This window comes from Piliocolobus tephrosceles, chromosome 6, assembly GCF_002776525.5.
Source record: "Piliocolobus tephrosceles isolate RC106 chromosome 6, ASM277652v3, whole genome shotgun sequence".
NCBI lineage: Eukaryota > Metazoa > Chordata > Mammalia > Primates > Cercopithecidae > Piliocolobus > Piliocolobus tephrosceles.
The window spans coordinates 17,999,426-18,015,952 of record NC_045439.1 but is presented as its reverse complement, the minus strand read 5'-3'; the positions used below and the strand labels follow the sequence as shown (position 1 = coordinate 18,015,952).

Genomic DNA, 16,527 nt, shown 5'->3' with positions numbered 1-16,527 from the left:
TGCTCAGTGAAAGAGGACACAAACAAATGGAAGAACATACCATGCTCATGGATAGGAAGAATCAATATCGTGAAAATGGCCATACTGCCCAAGGTTAGTTATAGATTCAATGCCATCCCCATCAAGCTACCAATGAGTTTCTTCACAGAATTGGAAAAAACTGCTTTAAAGTTCACATGGAACCAAAAAAGAGCCCGCATTGCCAAGACAATCCTAAGTCAAAAGAACAAAGCTGGAGGCATCACGCTACCTGACTTCAAACTATACTACAAGGCTACAGTAACCAAAACAGCATGGTACTGGTACCAAAACAGAGCTATAGACCAATGGAACAGAACAGAGTCCTCAGAAATAATACCACACATCTACAACCATATGATCTTTGACAAACCTGAGAGAAACAAGAAATGGGGAAAGGATTCCCTATTTAATAAATGGTGCTGGGAAAATTGGCTAGCCATAAGTAGAAAGCTGAAACTGGATCCTTTCCTTACTCCTTATACGAAAATTAATTCAAGATGGATTACAGACTTAAATGTTAGACCTAATACCATAAAAACCCTAGAAGAAAACCTAGGTAGTACCATTCAGGACATAGGCATGGGCAAGGACTTCATGTCTAAAACACCAAAAGCAACAGCAGCAAAAGCCAAAATTGACAAATGGGATTTAATTAAACTAAATAGCTTCTGCACAGCAAAAGAAACTACCATCAGAGTGAACAGGCAACCTACAGAATGGGAGAAAATTTTTGCAATCTACTCATCTGACAAAGAGCTAATATCCAGAATCTACAAAGAACTCAAACAAATTTACAAGAAAAAAACAACCCCATCAAAAAGTGGGCAAAGGATATGAACAGACATTTCTCAAAAGAAGACATGCATACAGCCAACAGACACATGAAAAAATGCTCATCATCACTGGCCATCAGAGAAATGCAAATCAAAACCACAATGAGATACCATCTCACATCAGTTAGAATGGCAATCATTAAAAAGTCAGGAAACAACAGGTGCTGGAGAGGATGTGGAGAAATAGGAACACTTTTACACTGTTGGTGGGACTGTAAACTAGTTTAACCATTATGGAAAACAGTATGGCGATTCCTCAAGGATCTAGAACTAGATGTACCATATGACCCAGCCATCCCACTACTGGGTATATACCTAAAGGATTATAAATCATGCTGCTATAAAGACACATGCACACGTATGTTTACTGCGGCACTATTCACAATAGCAAAGACTTGGAATCAACCCAAATGTCCATCTGTGACAGACTGGATTAAGAAAATGTGGCACATATACACCATGGAATACTATGCAGCCATAAAAAAAGGATGAGTTTGTGTCCTTTGTAGGGACATGGATGCAGTTGGAAACCATCATTCTTAGCAAACTATCACAAGAACAGAAAACCAAACACTGCATGTTCTCACTCATAGGTGGCAACTGAACAATGAGATCACTTGGACTCGGGAAGGGGAACATCACACACCGGGGCCTATCATGGGGAGGGGGGAGGGAGAAGGGATTGCATTGGGAGTTATACCTGATATAAATGACGAATTGATGGGTACTGACGAGTTGATGGGTGCAGCACACCAACATGGCTCAAGTATACATATGTAACAAACCTGCCCGTTATGCACATGTACCCTAGAACTTAAAGTATAATTAAAAAAAAAAAAAAAAAACAGTTCTTATTGCAATGGGAGGGTGTGAAGTATAAAAGGACTCTGTCCAGCTGGCTCCGGGATTCAGGTAGAGTTACTTTGGAAAATCTACCCACATCTTATCCCTGAATCACTGCTCCCTACACTCTTAAATCTGTGTCCGCTGAAGGCATTGGCCTTTACTGTTCAGGTACGTGAGTTATGTTGTACACTTGTGAAAAACTTAAAAATCAACTTAAAATTCAAACCCAAAACTTATTAAAAGAAAGCAAATTTAGGCCAGGTGTGGTGGCTCACACCTGTAATCCCAGCACTTTGGGAAGCTGAGGCAGGCAGATCAGGAGGTCAGGAGATGGAGACCATCCTGGCTAACACGGTGAAACCCCATCTCTACTAAAAATACAAAAAATTAACCGGGTATGGTGGCGGGTGCCTATAGTCCCAGCTACTCGTGAGGCTGAGGCAAGGGAATTGCTTGAACCCGGGAGGCAGAGGAGGCAGTGAGGCGAGATCGCACCACTGCACTCCAGCCTGGGCAACAGAGCAAGACTCTTCTCAAAAGAAAAAAAAAAGCAAATTTAAATCTATGGTACTTTTTTTGTTAAGTAGGTTTTTGTACATTAATCTCTTTCATAAGCACTATAATAGTGTGGGTTTTTTCCTGTTTAGCAAGATGTTTGCAGCATCTTAAAGGATCTCATACACTAGGCCAGAACCACACTTGAAATGAGCCCTCCTGTCTGAGTTTGCAATTTAGCAGTGACGGGGGGAGGAGAACCCTAGTTGCCAGGACACTGGAAGCCAATGGGAGATAGGATGGAGGCCCTAATTAAGTTAGCCTGACTCAAGTGCAGGGCATGAGGAGTGGAGATGTGGGCCAGAAAAAGCTGGAAGCCTGAGCACTGTAACAAAATAACTTCGGGTGGACACACTTCATCACAAGGCCACAAATGCTTAGTCCCAGGTTGAGGACTGAGTTTAAAAGTTTCAGTGAAAGACAGACTAGCAAGGCTTCAACAAGTAATTATGACTTAATAGAATATATACAGTATACTTCAATGCAGAACATACATTGACAATGTAGATGATAACAGAACGGGCTGCTAAGTATGGGTTTAAAATTCCAGTTCAGTCACTCATTAGTCATGTGACCTTGAAAAGTTAGTTAATATCTAAGTCTGTTTCTTCAAGTGTAAAACAGGCATAACAATAGGCTTACTGTAAATAGACCAGAAAAGTAGAGGAAACGCTTGGCCCATGGTAAATGCTCCAAGGATGGCAGCTAGAGATGACGCTACTATGTTTTATATTTTGCTTCAAAGTAGGTAAAAAGTGTTTAATTCATATTTATTTATTAGGCTGAATATTAAAGAACTGCATCTTCTACAAGGGACTTTCCTTAGATTTTCAGTTGAATTCATTTTCTTTTAAATTTAAGAAACCTGGACGTCTCAGGATTTGCCTTGACAAAATGCCATCTTCCCAACTCCAGGATCACTCTGGAGAATCACAGCCAAGATATGTAAACTATATCCACACACACTCCAACCTGGAGAATTATATTAGGATTGGGAACACTTTCCTGGATGCTTTTCTCAGATTATCTCTTCAACAAACTAAACAAATGCACTCCTGGGGTGCTGCATCACCCACAGTATTTTTAATGGGTGGCTAAAGCAATCCTGGCTAAAGTTATGAAATCTTAACTGTCTTTCCCTTAACACTGCGTTACTAAAACCTTTTATCTTTTCCATTCCTTTCGACAAAGCCCTGTGAATTTACCTTTTCACTTCATCTATAATAATTATCTCCAATAAAACCACTAAAATTCAAGTGGATCCCCATGATTTCCATATGTAAATTTAAATGTGTTCAAAATTAGACAAAAAGACAGTGACGTGGGGGAATGAAGAACGTTAGAAGAACAAGAGGAGCTGAAAAACACGGGACGTGATGAGTCAAAGAACCGCCAGGGCGAAGGCGCGGTCCCCTGGCCGGGCACTGCTCGCTGCGTGGCTTACCCCCAGGGGCGGGAGCCCTTCCACGATGTTCTTCTTTCCAGAGAGGAGGTCCGACACCGGCCTCTTCTTCAGGGAGTCCCTCCGGGTTCGGTAGCGGCCAGACGTGGTGAGGTCGGACTCCGACATGGAGGGCGTCAGCAGCCCATCTCTCCAGGGCCGCTGGGCCTCTGCGGTCGTGCGGACGGGACTACTGTCCATCATCCTCTTCTCTGAGTCCGGGACGTGGGCCTTGGGCTCGAGGATGTGCAGGGGCCCCGCGAGCAGGGCGCGAGGGCAGCCAGGTGGGTCCTGGGTCAGGCCAGGCCGGGGCTCGCGAGCACGTCCAGGGGTCGCCCGGGTCCCGCTCTCCTCCTCGAAGTCCTCGTCCTCTTCCTCCTCGCTGCTGTGGATCAGCATGGTGGCGTCTGACAGGGACTTCTCATGGCCGTATCTCAAACCCTCCGCCTCCTCCGGCCCTTCCAGCTTCGTTCTCTCCGTGAAAACGCTGGGCTGGGAGCCCGCCGAGAGGACTCGCGGCACCACCTCCGCCGCCGACGCGGACAGGGTCCGCTCCTTGAGCCGCAGGCCCTCCAGGCAGTGGCTAAGCCCGGCCACCTCGATGCTGTTCCGCTTGTGCAGCTGCGCGTGGCGCGCGGCGGTGAGGGGCTCGCTGACTTCCTGCAGCGAGTGCGCCACGGGCAAGCTGTCCTCCTGGAACGTCTGCACCGAGTGGTGCACGCGCCGCGTGATGAGGTCGGGGTTGCTGCTGCTGATGTACAAGTGGCGGGACAGGTCGGGCGTGCTGTTGGCTGGCCTGGGGGGCGGGTAAGGTGGGGGTGGCCGGTACACCTGCGTCCGCATGATGTTGGGGGCCGGGTAGTCCTGCGCCTGCAGCTGCGCGTTCGTCAGCTCGGGCACGCTGACCGCGCCCACCACGGGCCGCCGCTCGACTGGGTAGGGGTAGGGAGACGGGCTGTGGAAGCTGTAGCTCAGGCTGAACGGGCAGTGCGCGGTCGGCGGCGAGGGGAGCTGCGCGTGCTCGCGGATCTCGGGCTGGCTGTAGACCAGCGCCGCGGGCCTGCTGTAGGCGTACGAGCTGCCGATGTTGAGGTTTCGCAGCGAGTGGCTCTGCCGTTCCGCATGCACCAGGCCCCTGTTGAGCTGCTTCATCACAGTCTCATAGTCTGGGGTGGGGCGGTAGGACGGGGGTATCAGGGCGCTGTGCCGATGGGATGGGACGTAGTCAGGCCTCATGACGTCACTCCCGGTGATGCTTGGGTTGGACGACATGGGTGAGGGCTGCAAGTAGGGCTGAGGATTATTTAAGGAGTTGGTGCTGTGTGCACTGTAGACACTGCCGTTACGAATCCGACCATTGAGGTCAATCTGGCCTCTATCCAAGCTTGTCTGAGAGTGACAGTAGTATCCGTTCTGGTTGGGCACAAAGAGGTTATCTAGAAAAAGAATGAGTTCAAAATGAGATTTTTTTTAATTGGATTAATTACTCCAACCAAATATTGAGATCGGCCCTTACCTCTGAGGACATTTTGAACACAGCTTGTAAAAATCCATGCTAAAATGACCTAGCTTTAGCCACACTATCTGAGTGACCCTGGGAGTTCGGCTTCCTCATCTATAGGATGGGGATGGCTCTGCCTACTTAAGGGGTGGCATTCATTGGGTGACAAAGTAAGACCCTGTCTTAAACCACACACACAGCAGACCAGCAGACTTTTTGGAACTCTGGGGAAGTTGAGGCAGAGATACCATTCAAGGCACTGGGCTGGGGACTCTTTCTTCCCTGGGTAGGGATGTGGCCTTGCTGCTGCTGAGCCAGTTCAAGCACCGGCTGTCTGTAAGCATTTCCTTAATGGAATTTTTGATTGATTGTTCTTCCCAAATGAATACACCAGCTTCGACTGTAAAAGGGTAATGGTATAGCAAGATCTGAGCTTCTCTGGTCCAACAGTGTCATCAGCAGCCACACAGCCCATAAAGTGTCCAGAGCCAAGAGGAGTCACATTAAAACAGCAGCAGCTGCCCCCTGCCCTGGCCCCCATGTTTCAGGAAGATCCAGACCTGCAGCTAACAGAATCAGTTTAACCTAATCTTACAATAGCTATGCATGTGTCCCTGCCCAGGGATGACAGGGGCCATGTTTCTTCTAGTCAATTTGTAGCTCACCTGCCTTCTGTTACTGAGGATGATTTCTAACCCTAGATGATTTCTAACACTCAGCAGCCAACTCCTTCAAATAACAATTTCCTCTGAAAGGCATTATTTTTGTGCTTCAAAAGTTCCATAGTGATTTAAGTGATACTTAATATGCCACAATGGGGTGGGTACAATTTATTCTGGTGGCACATAAGGCTGTGAGGAAATAGCATTCAAACCTCCATGGTATTCTTCTGCTGACACATAGCACTTCCTTGTCACTGTGCTTTCCTTGTCTATGCAAAGCTTGGTCATGGCTCCATCTCTGCAATCCCCCTTTTCTCACTGCTGTCACAGCTTGGGCCCCTACCCCAGGCTTGTCTGAACTAGCTCTATATCCACCTAGTCTCCCTGCTTCTGCACCCCACAAACCATCTAGCCATTTATGGGACTGTTATGTGGAAAAGGCAATATACTGAGAATAGAAGGGGAAAAAGACAGTTGGAATACAGGCAAGAAAAGGGGAAAGGTATGCATGAAATCACCATAATTCAAGGAAGGGAGAAGAGATAAAAGGTTACAGGAGTCCAGAGGAAGGAATGATCATTTCCAGCCTGGGTTGGGTTGATGGGGACAAGGAAGAGAGAACCAAGAACCACCTCGCAGAAGACATGGCAGTTAAGGGGACTTGAGGGGTAAGTGGGTGAGGTGGGCATGTCCAGCTTCCATCAGAAGTGAGGTCTCTCAACCTCTCAGAGCAGGCAGGATTACGCCTCCTCACCCCTTGATACCAGGCACAGCAATGCGACTAGTAATGGTCAAGGGTAAGTGCGCAGAGGGTTAAAAGCCAGCTTCCAGGCTCTCTTCCAGCTGCAACACTGACCAACAACATTCCAGAGAGAAGAGGCTCTCCAGCTCAAGCTCCTACTGCAGACTCCCAGGGGGCAGAGCCCTCCTGCTAGTGCAGTGTGCAATGGACAGGTGACCCTTACTATTACTTCCCTGAGAGTTTGGAATGGAATATTTTCTCAGCACAGCACAGCCCTGCCTATCCGGTCTGGATGGCATGTGAACATAAGGGTGCATGGGGTAAGGGTACCTGGGGGTGCAGAGCAGCACTGGCAAAGCCAGGGAGCACCCCCGGGCAAGATGGGGTGGCTGGAGTGTCAGATAGCTACAGAGGAATAAAATAACTTGGGAAGTAAGGGTGGAAGAGCAGGCTCAGTGAATATTGTGTGAAGTCTCGAACACTAGGCAAAAGAATGATCCTGTAGCCAGGCACGGTGGCTCATGCCTGTAACACCAGCACTTTGGGAGGTGAGGCGGGCAGATCACCTGAGGCTGGGAGTTCAAGACCAGCCTGACCAACATGGAGAAACCCCATCTCTACTAAAAATACAAAATTAGCTGGGTGTGGTGCCATGCCTGTAATCCCAGCTACTTGGGAGGCTGGGGCAGGAAAATCACTTGAACCTAGGAGGTGGAGGTTGCAGTGAGCTAAAATCACACCACTGCACTCTAGCCTGGGCAACAAGAGCGAAACTCTGTCTCCGAAAAGAAAAGTTAAATGTGGATGAGACCCCTGGGAAGCTCACAGAGGGAAGGAAGAGGCCACAGGACAGACCTGCAGGGCACACCAAACAATACTGATGGGAAGCAGGAGGGAAAAACCCAGCATGCCAGAAGGAGAGTTTCCAGAAGGTACAAAGGCTTGAACGTGATGGTGAGGGGATGTGGGGGTGCCAGGAGCCTTGGAGAGGGCTGCTTTAACAGAGTGGCAAAGGCAGAAGAGTGGGTGGTAACCAGCAAGCAGAAGCAGCACACAAAGAGTACTCTTAGAAGTCATTGAGAAAGGATGGGTGTGGTGGCTCATGCCTGTAATCCCAGGACTTTGGGAGGCTGAGTTGGGCAGAACACGAGGTCAGGAGATCGAGACCACCCTGGCTAACACGGTGAAACCCTGTCTCTACTAAAAATAAAAAAAATTAGCCATGTGTGGTGGCGGGGGCCTGTAGTCCCAGCTACTCGGGAGGCTGAGGCAGGAAAACAGCGTGAACCTGGGAGGCAGAGCTTGCAGTGAGTCGAGACCCCACCACTGCACTCCAGCCTGGGTGACAGAGCGAGACTCTGTCTCAAAAAAAAAAGAAGTCAGTGAGAAAGGAAAGCAGATCACTCAAACCATCACTTAAAGCGAGGAGAACAAACAATATTAGGATGTTTATAGACAGAGGAAAGAGAATGAAGGGCGAAATGAGACACAATGCAGAGGACAGCCAGGTCCCGGAAGTGGGAGGGGCCAGGATTGCAAGTACCAGACAAGGGCAGAACGCGAGAGGGAGGAAATAGAAGAACATGGCGAGGGGGGCACTCTCGGGCTCTACATCCAAAGCCCTCCTCCCTACTACCCACCTCACTGCATGAAAACGCTCATCTTTACACCAGGGCCGACACAAGCAATAGTCACATCCCACCTTCTGGTCCCTTCATGCATCACTCCCTACCAGGTCCTTACCCGAGAGGGAACCTGGACCACTCTACTCTCCAAACACGCACTGCTTCATTCTGAGCATGGCGTTCACTATCCCCAAAACTAGGAACAGCAACCCCAGTCAAGTCCCTGCCTTTCTACCTGCCGAAATCCACCCATCTTTTCAGATACAGAAAGTTCTTCTCAGTCTCCCCAATGTGATGAGTCTTTCTTCCATTGAGGAGCATGGTAATTGCACATGCTGTCTCAGAAAAACTATCATATTCAAGTTATTTGTGCCAGGAGTGGTGGCTCAGGCCTATAATCCCAGCACTTGGAAAGGCAGAGGCAGGAGGACAGCCTGGGCCCAGGAGATTGAGACCAGACTGAACATATAGCAAGACCCCATTCTCCACAAAAAGGGGTTCGGGGGAGAAAGACAAAGTTATTTGTACACCTGTCTTCAACTATCAGATTCTAAGTTTTTTTTTTTTTTATTTTTTATTTTATTTGAGATAGTCTCCCGCTATCATCCAGGCTGGAATGCAGTAGCGCAATCTTGGCTCACTGCAACCTCCACCCCCACCTTGGGCTTAAGCAATTCTCCCACCTCAGCCTCCTGAGTAGCCAGGACCACAGGCGCATACCACCACGCCCAGTTTTTTTTGTTTGTTTTTTTTTTTTTTTTTGATAGAGACTGGGTCTGGCCCTGTGGCCCAGGTTGAAGATAAGCTTCTTAAGATGTGGAAATACTCATCTGCATAAACCTCCTTAGCATTTGGTATAGCCCCACTGCTTAAACTTCAGCTTGGGAGTTTGTTACAAATACAATTCCTTATACTTCTCAAGTGAAAACTGCAGTAGTCACATGTTTAACTTTTACAACAGGAAAGCCTCTGGCAGGGGAAGAAAAGTAACCCTGGGAATTCTTTGTCAGATAGCAAAGAAGCACTTAAAGGCTAATAGAGTGGTGGTAAAAGGACATGGGAACCAGTTTGATAGTTTCCCATTGGCCAAATTTGAGATCAGTGGCGCATCAAAATTTGATACTGCATTTTTTTTACATATATTCAAGAACCCGAATATATGTAGTGGCTCACACCTGTAATCCCAGCAATCTGGGAGGCTGAGGGGGGGGGCGGATCACCTGAGGTCAGGAGTTTGAGACCAGTCTGGCCAACATGGCGAAATCCCATCTCTACTAAAAATTACAAAAATTAGCCAGGCATGGTGGCGCACCTGTAGTCCCAGCTACTTGGGAAGCTGAGGCACCAGAATCGCTTGAATCTGGTAGGTGGATGTTGCAGTGAGCTGAGACACGCCACTGCACTCTAGCCTGGGTGACAGATTGAGACTTTGTCTCAAAAAAAAAAAAAAAAAAAAAAAAAAACTGGATATATTGGCTTCTTTTATGAATCCAGGATAGCTATTATCATGATGCAATTTGGGGTGCAACTTCAGCCAAAAACTGTCCAGGTTTCACAATCTCCAAGCATTCACAGATTTATCCATAGTAATAACTATATAAGGCATGGCAGAAACAGTGTACTTTACCTTGGGAAGAAGCATATGGTTCTGTATAATGTCCATTATAGTGCAGCTGTGGTGGGGGAGGCATCACGTAGGGCTGGGGTTTAGGCTAAGAAATGGAGAGTTGGACACAGGGTTAAAACACATTGCTTATATAATACAGGTAAAGTTATTATCCACTGGATTCTTTCTGTTAAAAATAAACTTCTGGTCCGGGCGCGGTGGCTCAAGCCTGTAATCCCAGCACTTTGGGAGGCCGAGACGGGTGGATCACGAGGTCAGGAGATCGAGACCATCCTGGCTAACACGGTGAAACCCCATCTCTACTAAAAAATACAAAAAAACTAGCTGGGCGATGTGGCGGGCGCCTGTAGTCCCAGTTACTCAGTTACTCGGGAGGCTGAGGCAGGAGAATGGCGTAAACCCAGGAGGTGGAGCTTGCAGTGAGCTGAGATCTGGCCACTGCACTCCAGCCCAGGCTACAGAGCGAGACTCCGTCTCAAAAAAAAAAAAACAACTTCTGAAGGAATTAAATATATTATATATAGAAAATAAACATGAAGACACAGTGTTTCTATGTTTCCCCAAATGGCAATGCCAAGCCCTATGACTGATACCAAGGGCATTAGGCTCCACAAGAAAATCTGCATCTAAAAAGCTTAGAGCAAGAAGGAATAGATACAGATTTCCTTGTATAAACATTTGAACATAAGAAGCTTATATGTATTATAATCAATCTTATTAAAGTCATCTAATATTTTAAATATATACCAGCTTAGGATTACTCTTAAGTTCTTAATATTAAGGTCAGACCTAATATTCAAATATGTATAATATAATAATATAAATACTAGATTGGACCTATGGGAAAAAATCACCATTTCTTTGGTTAAAAATGATGAAATATCAATACACTTTTATGGTTCAAACTCAAAATTAACAGTATTGAAAGCATATTTTATTAAGGAAAAACATCACTAAAATACAAAAGCAATCATATTTTCCTTGTTTCTTACCAGAGACATCCTTGAAGAAGACCTCCTCCTGATTGGGTTCACTGTGACAGTCTGAGTTTGCCTATAAAATAGGATGTCTCTGAGAAGAGCACATACACATTGTCTCTTAAATTCTACCAAAACAAGATTAGGAACGTAAAATAATAAATCTTCTAAGGCAAAAAAAAAAGACAAGCTATCTAAGTCATGAAGTCAGAGAAAAGAAGGGAGTTTTTTTTTAACCAAAAAAAAATAGCTGGGAGTGGTGGTATGCGCCTGTTTCTCTCTCAGTCCTTTCCTGCTACCCCAACCCCTCAACCTGCCCTGTGGTTTCAGGCTCCCCACACAGTATCATCACCTGGACCCACAAAGGGATCAGAGCATCTTTGCCAGGCCCATCCAAGTAAACCTTTGGATTAGCCATAAGCAGTGGGGAAAGAGACAAGGCTGTATCACCCACACACTTGCCACAGGAGAAGTGGGATTCAGTGCAAATGCAAATGTGTTTTCTCCTGTGCATTGGGGGAGCCCTGGATCTCTCCACCAACCTTCCTCCTGGGGAACCATCCACTGTCAACCCAGAAGCCTCAAGCAGTAAGAACTGCCTTTAATTAAAAGCCTGTTAACCACAGACCACAAACATAATAAAGAAATGAATTTATAATTTTAGTGACAAGAAACTACATTTCCAAGTGCAGTAAGCATGCTCCTGTAGTCCCAGCCTCTTGGGAGCATCTTGGGCCCAGGAGTTCAAGACCAGCCCAGACAACATAGCAAGACCCCATCTTTTAAAAAACTCAAATATAAAAAAAAATTCAAACATATATATTTTTAAAATCTACATTTCCTCTAAGGAATCAAAGGAAAGCAAGGCACAAGATTTGGTTCAGTGAGCCAATGGTAAACCCATTTATCTTTCTTTGCAAGAAATTTTTGATTTGTTTTGAATATACTTTTTAAAAAACACCTAGTGGCTCACACCTGTAATCCCAAACTTTCAGAGGACAAGGCAGGTGGATCACCTGAAGTCAGGAGTTTGAGACCAGCCTGGCCAATATGGTGAAACCTCGTTTCTACTGAAAATACAAAAACTAGCTGGGAGTGGTGGTGGGTGCCTATACCGAGCTACTCGGGAGTCTGAGGCAGGGGAGTCACTTGAACCCAGGAGGCAGAGGCTGCAGTGAGCTGAGATTGCGCCATTGCACTCCAGCCTGGGCAACAAGAGCGAGATTCCAGTCAAAAAAAAAAAAAAAAAAGCACCTAAATGTATTAGGGAGTGCTGACGAATACTCATCTGATAATGTGAGATTTTAAACTATTCACATGGTAAGTTCTATCTTTAAATAAACAATAAAGTAAAAAAAGGAACAAGAAACAGAAAAGCCCATTTGTAACTTGATTTTAAATACAGTCAAGATTTTTTTTTTCTTCTGTGTGGTTTTACTGCAAGATCTGGGAACCTACACACTTGAATTCTTGGCTTTGTGGATAACATGTAGTTTGTCAAAGCACTTTTTCTTAGACCTTTTACCACCTATTCCTGGTTCATGTACTTATGTAACATATAATTACTGATTAAAAAAGTATTTTGTGACCTTTGGTTACAGTGTTCTAAGGACTAATTACTAGAAAATCCATCATGACAAAGTGAATATTCAATCCATTTAAGCAAATTTACCATAATATCAAGCCTCACGTCTCATAAATTAACATTACTCTTAACACTCTGAAAACTAGTATATTCAAAAACCCTGAATATTAACTTATTTTTATAAGACTCTTGAGATAAAAAGAAAACTAGTACATACTAGTTTTAACATCAGGTGTTTACAACTGCTTTTACTAGCTTTTATAAATAATTTCATATTCCTTGTTATTGGAAAGTATTCAGGCTGTTAATGAAAAATAAATGTCTCTTTTCCAAAAGATATTCCATTCTTCCAGTATTTATTTTGGTGAGACAAGTCTGCGTGGTGTGTCTGGGTTTTAAAACAAAAAACAAAAAAACAAATACTCTTTAACTGCACATTAATATATTCCTTAAAATTAGTGCCCACAAATTAGCTGGACATGGTGGCAGGCGTCTGTAATCCCAGCTACTCAGGAGGCTGGGGCAGGAGAATCGCTTGAACCAAGGGGGCGGAGGTTGCAGTGAACTGAAATCACGCCACTGCACTCCAGCCTGGGAGACAGAGTGAGACTCCGTCTCAAAAAAAAAAAAAAAAAAAAAAAAAAGATAGTACCCAGAATTTGAAGACACTGCATTTTTGCAGCCTTGAAATTTACTTTGTCTCTGGTTATTCTTCATTGTCAGGACTAGATTTAGGCAAACTGGGTCCTCTGAATATTGTGTTCAGTCTAGCAGAGACTCACTGTCCAGATGGACTGAACTTAAACTTTTAAAGTACTATAAATTCACAAGGGTTGCCGACAGAATTCTCTGTCAACGAACTCCAACAACATGTCTATAATTGCCCAGCCTGGGGCAAAAATAAAACACAAAACCCAAGGATGCAGAGCTTCAGCACATGGGCGGCCCTCCCACACTGATAGCTATCTTGGCGCTCTTGCCAGCAGCACCCAGTGTGGAGGCGAACACTGCCCACTGTAGTAGCCGGCTCTACTAACAAAACAAACTACAAAAGCATGTACCTGCCAAAGTGCTTGACCCAGGCAGCCACACCATCAGTTCTAATAGTCTAACCTTCTCTTTCTTCTTGGCGTTGTTCTAATAAATGCAGTTTACTCCGAGACCAACTATCCTCAACTTGGCAGACAAGAGAAAACCATGTAACTATTGGTTGTGGTTTCCAAACGTTTTGGGCAGTTACTATGTTGCTGGGTGCTGCTAAATAACTGAGAAGAAATCACTAGAATCTGTGCACCAAAGAAGACAAAATAAAAATTAAAAAGGCTGAGCCAGGCATGGTGGCGTATGCCTGTGTAGTCCCAGCGACTTGGGAGGCTGAGGCGGGAGGATCCCTTGAATCCAGGAGTTCATGGCTGTAGTGCACTATGATCACATCTGTGAATTCCCACCATATTCTACCTGGGAAACTGGGACACTAGGACCTTGTGTCTTTAAAAAAAAAAAAAAAGAAAGAAAACAGGCTGCCAGCCCAAGTAAAATCAATATTACGTATTGAAACTGTGCTAAGGACTGTACGAGATTATCTCGTGGAATGTGAACACCAACCCCACAAGGGAGGTCCAGTTATCCTGATTTTACAGATAAGGAAAGTGATACGTAGGTTCAGTAAGTTGCTCCTGGTCACATGGCAAACAAGTAGTAGAACCGGCATTTGAACCAGCAGGTCTGTCGGATTCCTGAGTGTATGTGTCTAACAATCATGTATTCAACCTGCTCCCCAGCCCCAACTAATCTGTAAGCTCCATTGGAGGCAAGATGTGGTATCCCTGGTGCCTTTGCTGAGCAAGTGAATGACTAACAAGTGAGGACTAAAGTGATGCTTATTACTAAGCATTTACAGCTGAGCTTATATTTCTAAGCCTCGTCTGAATTTTGCTTTTTAAGTTTCCTTTCTTATATGATGAAAGGGAGTTAAGATTTTGACAAACAAACAAAAAAAAATGCCATTGATAGCTCATAAACTAATAGATAGTTCAAGGAATAGATTCCTTCCTGTAATCCCAGGTACTTAGGAGGCTGAGATGTAAGGATTGCTTGAGGCCAGGGGTTTATGACCAGCCTGGGCAACATAGCAAGACCCCATCTCTAAAAAACTAAAAAAAAAAAATTAGCCAGGCATGGTGGCACACGCTTATAATCCTGGCTACTCCAGAAGCTGAGGGCTGAGGCCACTGGATCCCTTGAGCCCAGGAGTCTGAGGTTACAGTGAGCTATGATCACACCACTGCACTCCAACCTGGAAGACAGAGTAAGACCCCATCTCTTTAAAAAAAAAAAAAAAAAAAAAGTGTTAGATGGTGGAAATACCTAGCAAATGTTTGTCTCAATGACTTACCTTTTGAGCTCACTATAGTAAGGGTAAGGAAGAATAAATGCTCTCCTCCCAGCCTACACTTGGGTAGACCAGGGCTACATCCAAGCTGCTTACAGGTCACTGACTTGGCTCTGAGATGCCTGCTCCTACTGTTCACCCCCTACCAAACCCCGCCTTAGGTGTAGCTTCCTGGCATTGTGGGCAAGAGGAACAAAGCCAGCAGAGACCATCTAACTGGGAAGGAATACTGATGGAGGGAGAGGCCCTGGCATCACTCCATCCCCATGACATGTGTGATTTTCTTGTTTTTGGAGACGGGGTCTTGCTTGGTCACCCAGGCTGGAGTGCAGTGGTGTGATCCTGGCTCACTGCAACCTTCACCTCCCAGGCTCAAGCGATTCTCCTACCTCAGGCTTCCGAGCAGCTGGGATTATAGGCGCCCGCCACCATGTCTGGCTAAGTTTTGCATTTTTAGTAGAGATGGGGTTTCACCATGTTGGCCAGGCTAGTCTTGAACTCCTGGCCTCAGATAATCCACCTGCCTCAGCCTCCCAAAGTGCTGGGATTACAGGCATGAATCACCGCACCCGGCCGACATGTGTGGTTTTCTAGGGTGACACTGACCTTTATCCATCTAAGAACCCACTCAGAAAAAGCCGCTGCCTCTCCTCAGCTCCACCAGGGGTCCATGTCCCCATACCCAGAGGTCCCACTGTCTGGCCTTGTGGCTGCTCCTCCACTCCCCTCCCACCTCTTCCTGCCCTGCTCCTTCACATGGATCCATGGGAACTACTGGGTCCTCTCCACACTTCTGGGACTCAGGGGACTGGAATGGGATAGGGGCTGTTCCATCTTCTTCCAGACTTCCTATAGTCTCTTCAAGCCCTGCAGTAGGCCAAGAAGAAGACAGGGTAAATCCTTTCCCTTTCCAGGCAGGGCCTACTCCAGTCAGTCTCCTGATTACAAAAGTCTCCGGAACCAAGGTGGACACTGGCTGCTATGTTCACCGACACCCCTGAGTTGCAGGGAGCACTCACCAGTCATCTCACTGCGCTCAGCGAGTGGCCTGCTGCGGTCTGAAATACACGTTTCCCTTCTGGAGAAAGTCTCTTGAACCCTCTATCACTTGGCTTTGCAGGTTCAAGGATACCATCCTCACTTTCCCTCAAAGAAAAGGCCAAGGGAGCCCCCTACACCAAGGGGCCTCTCAAGACTCCCCGACTCTCCCAGCCTTTTTCTTATATAAATCAGGGAAGCTGATTACAGCATGACCAGTTCTGGGGCTTGGAGTGAGAGAGAGTGGGTTTGAAGCAGATTTCTGACCTAACAGGTTGGCATTATTATCTCATTTAATTTCCAATTCGACCCTAAAGGAATATTAAGGATAAAAGTCTCATTATCCTCACTTTATAATTTTTAAAAGACAGATTGTTATCCATCTAACATTTTTAAGGTTTGGATAACGATCATTCTGTTATCTAAGGTACTTTGTTAGGGGGTGGAGGGGGAAGGCTGTTGGATCATGCCATTGTATAAATACTAAAATATAGTTATCTGGGTCCAGGTTAGATGAGTCACATAAGGCCATCCCAAACAACAATAAACTACAGATCAGGACTGCAGGTGAAGGGGACATCCTGGGATTACAGTTCCCCTTTCTGTGCAAGTCGAGTCTATCTCCTGGGCCACTAGTCACCCCAGCCCAAACCAGAAGCCACTGTCCAGTTCCAGGCCAGTT

At 45.8% G+C, this 16,527-nt stretch overlaps 1 protein-coding gene across 1 annotated transcript in view; it reads right to left on the bottom strand.

Annotated features, from left to right (window-relative positions):
• The window catches only part of PTPN21 (protein tyrosine phosphatase non-receptor type 21), an 89,224-nt gene that overhangs the window by 13,704 nt on the left and 58,993 nt on the right, over positions 1-16,527 (bottom strand). The window contains exons 10-12 of the mRNA XM_023205395.1: positions 10,846-10,906; positions 9,854-9,938; positions 3,700-5,132 (exon numbers count right to left, since the gene is read on the bottom strand). Of these exons, the coding sequence (XP_023061163.1) occupies positions 3,700-5,132; positions 9,854-9,938; positions 10,846-10,906 (1,579 nt within the window). The remainder of the gene's footprint in view (positions 1-3,699; positions 5,133-9,853; positions 9,939-10,845; positions 10,907-16,527) is intronic.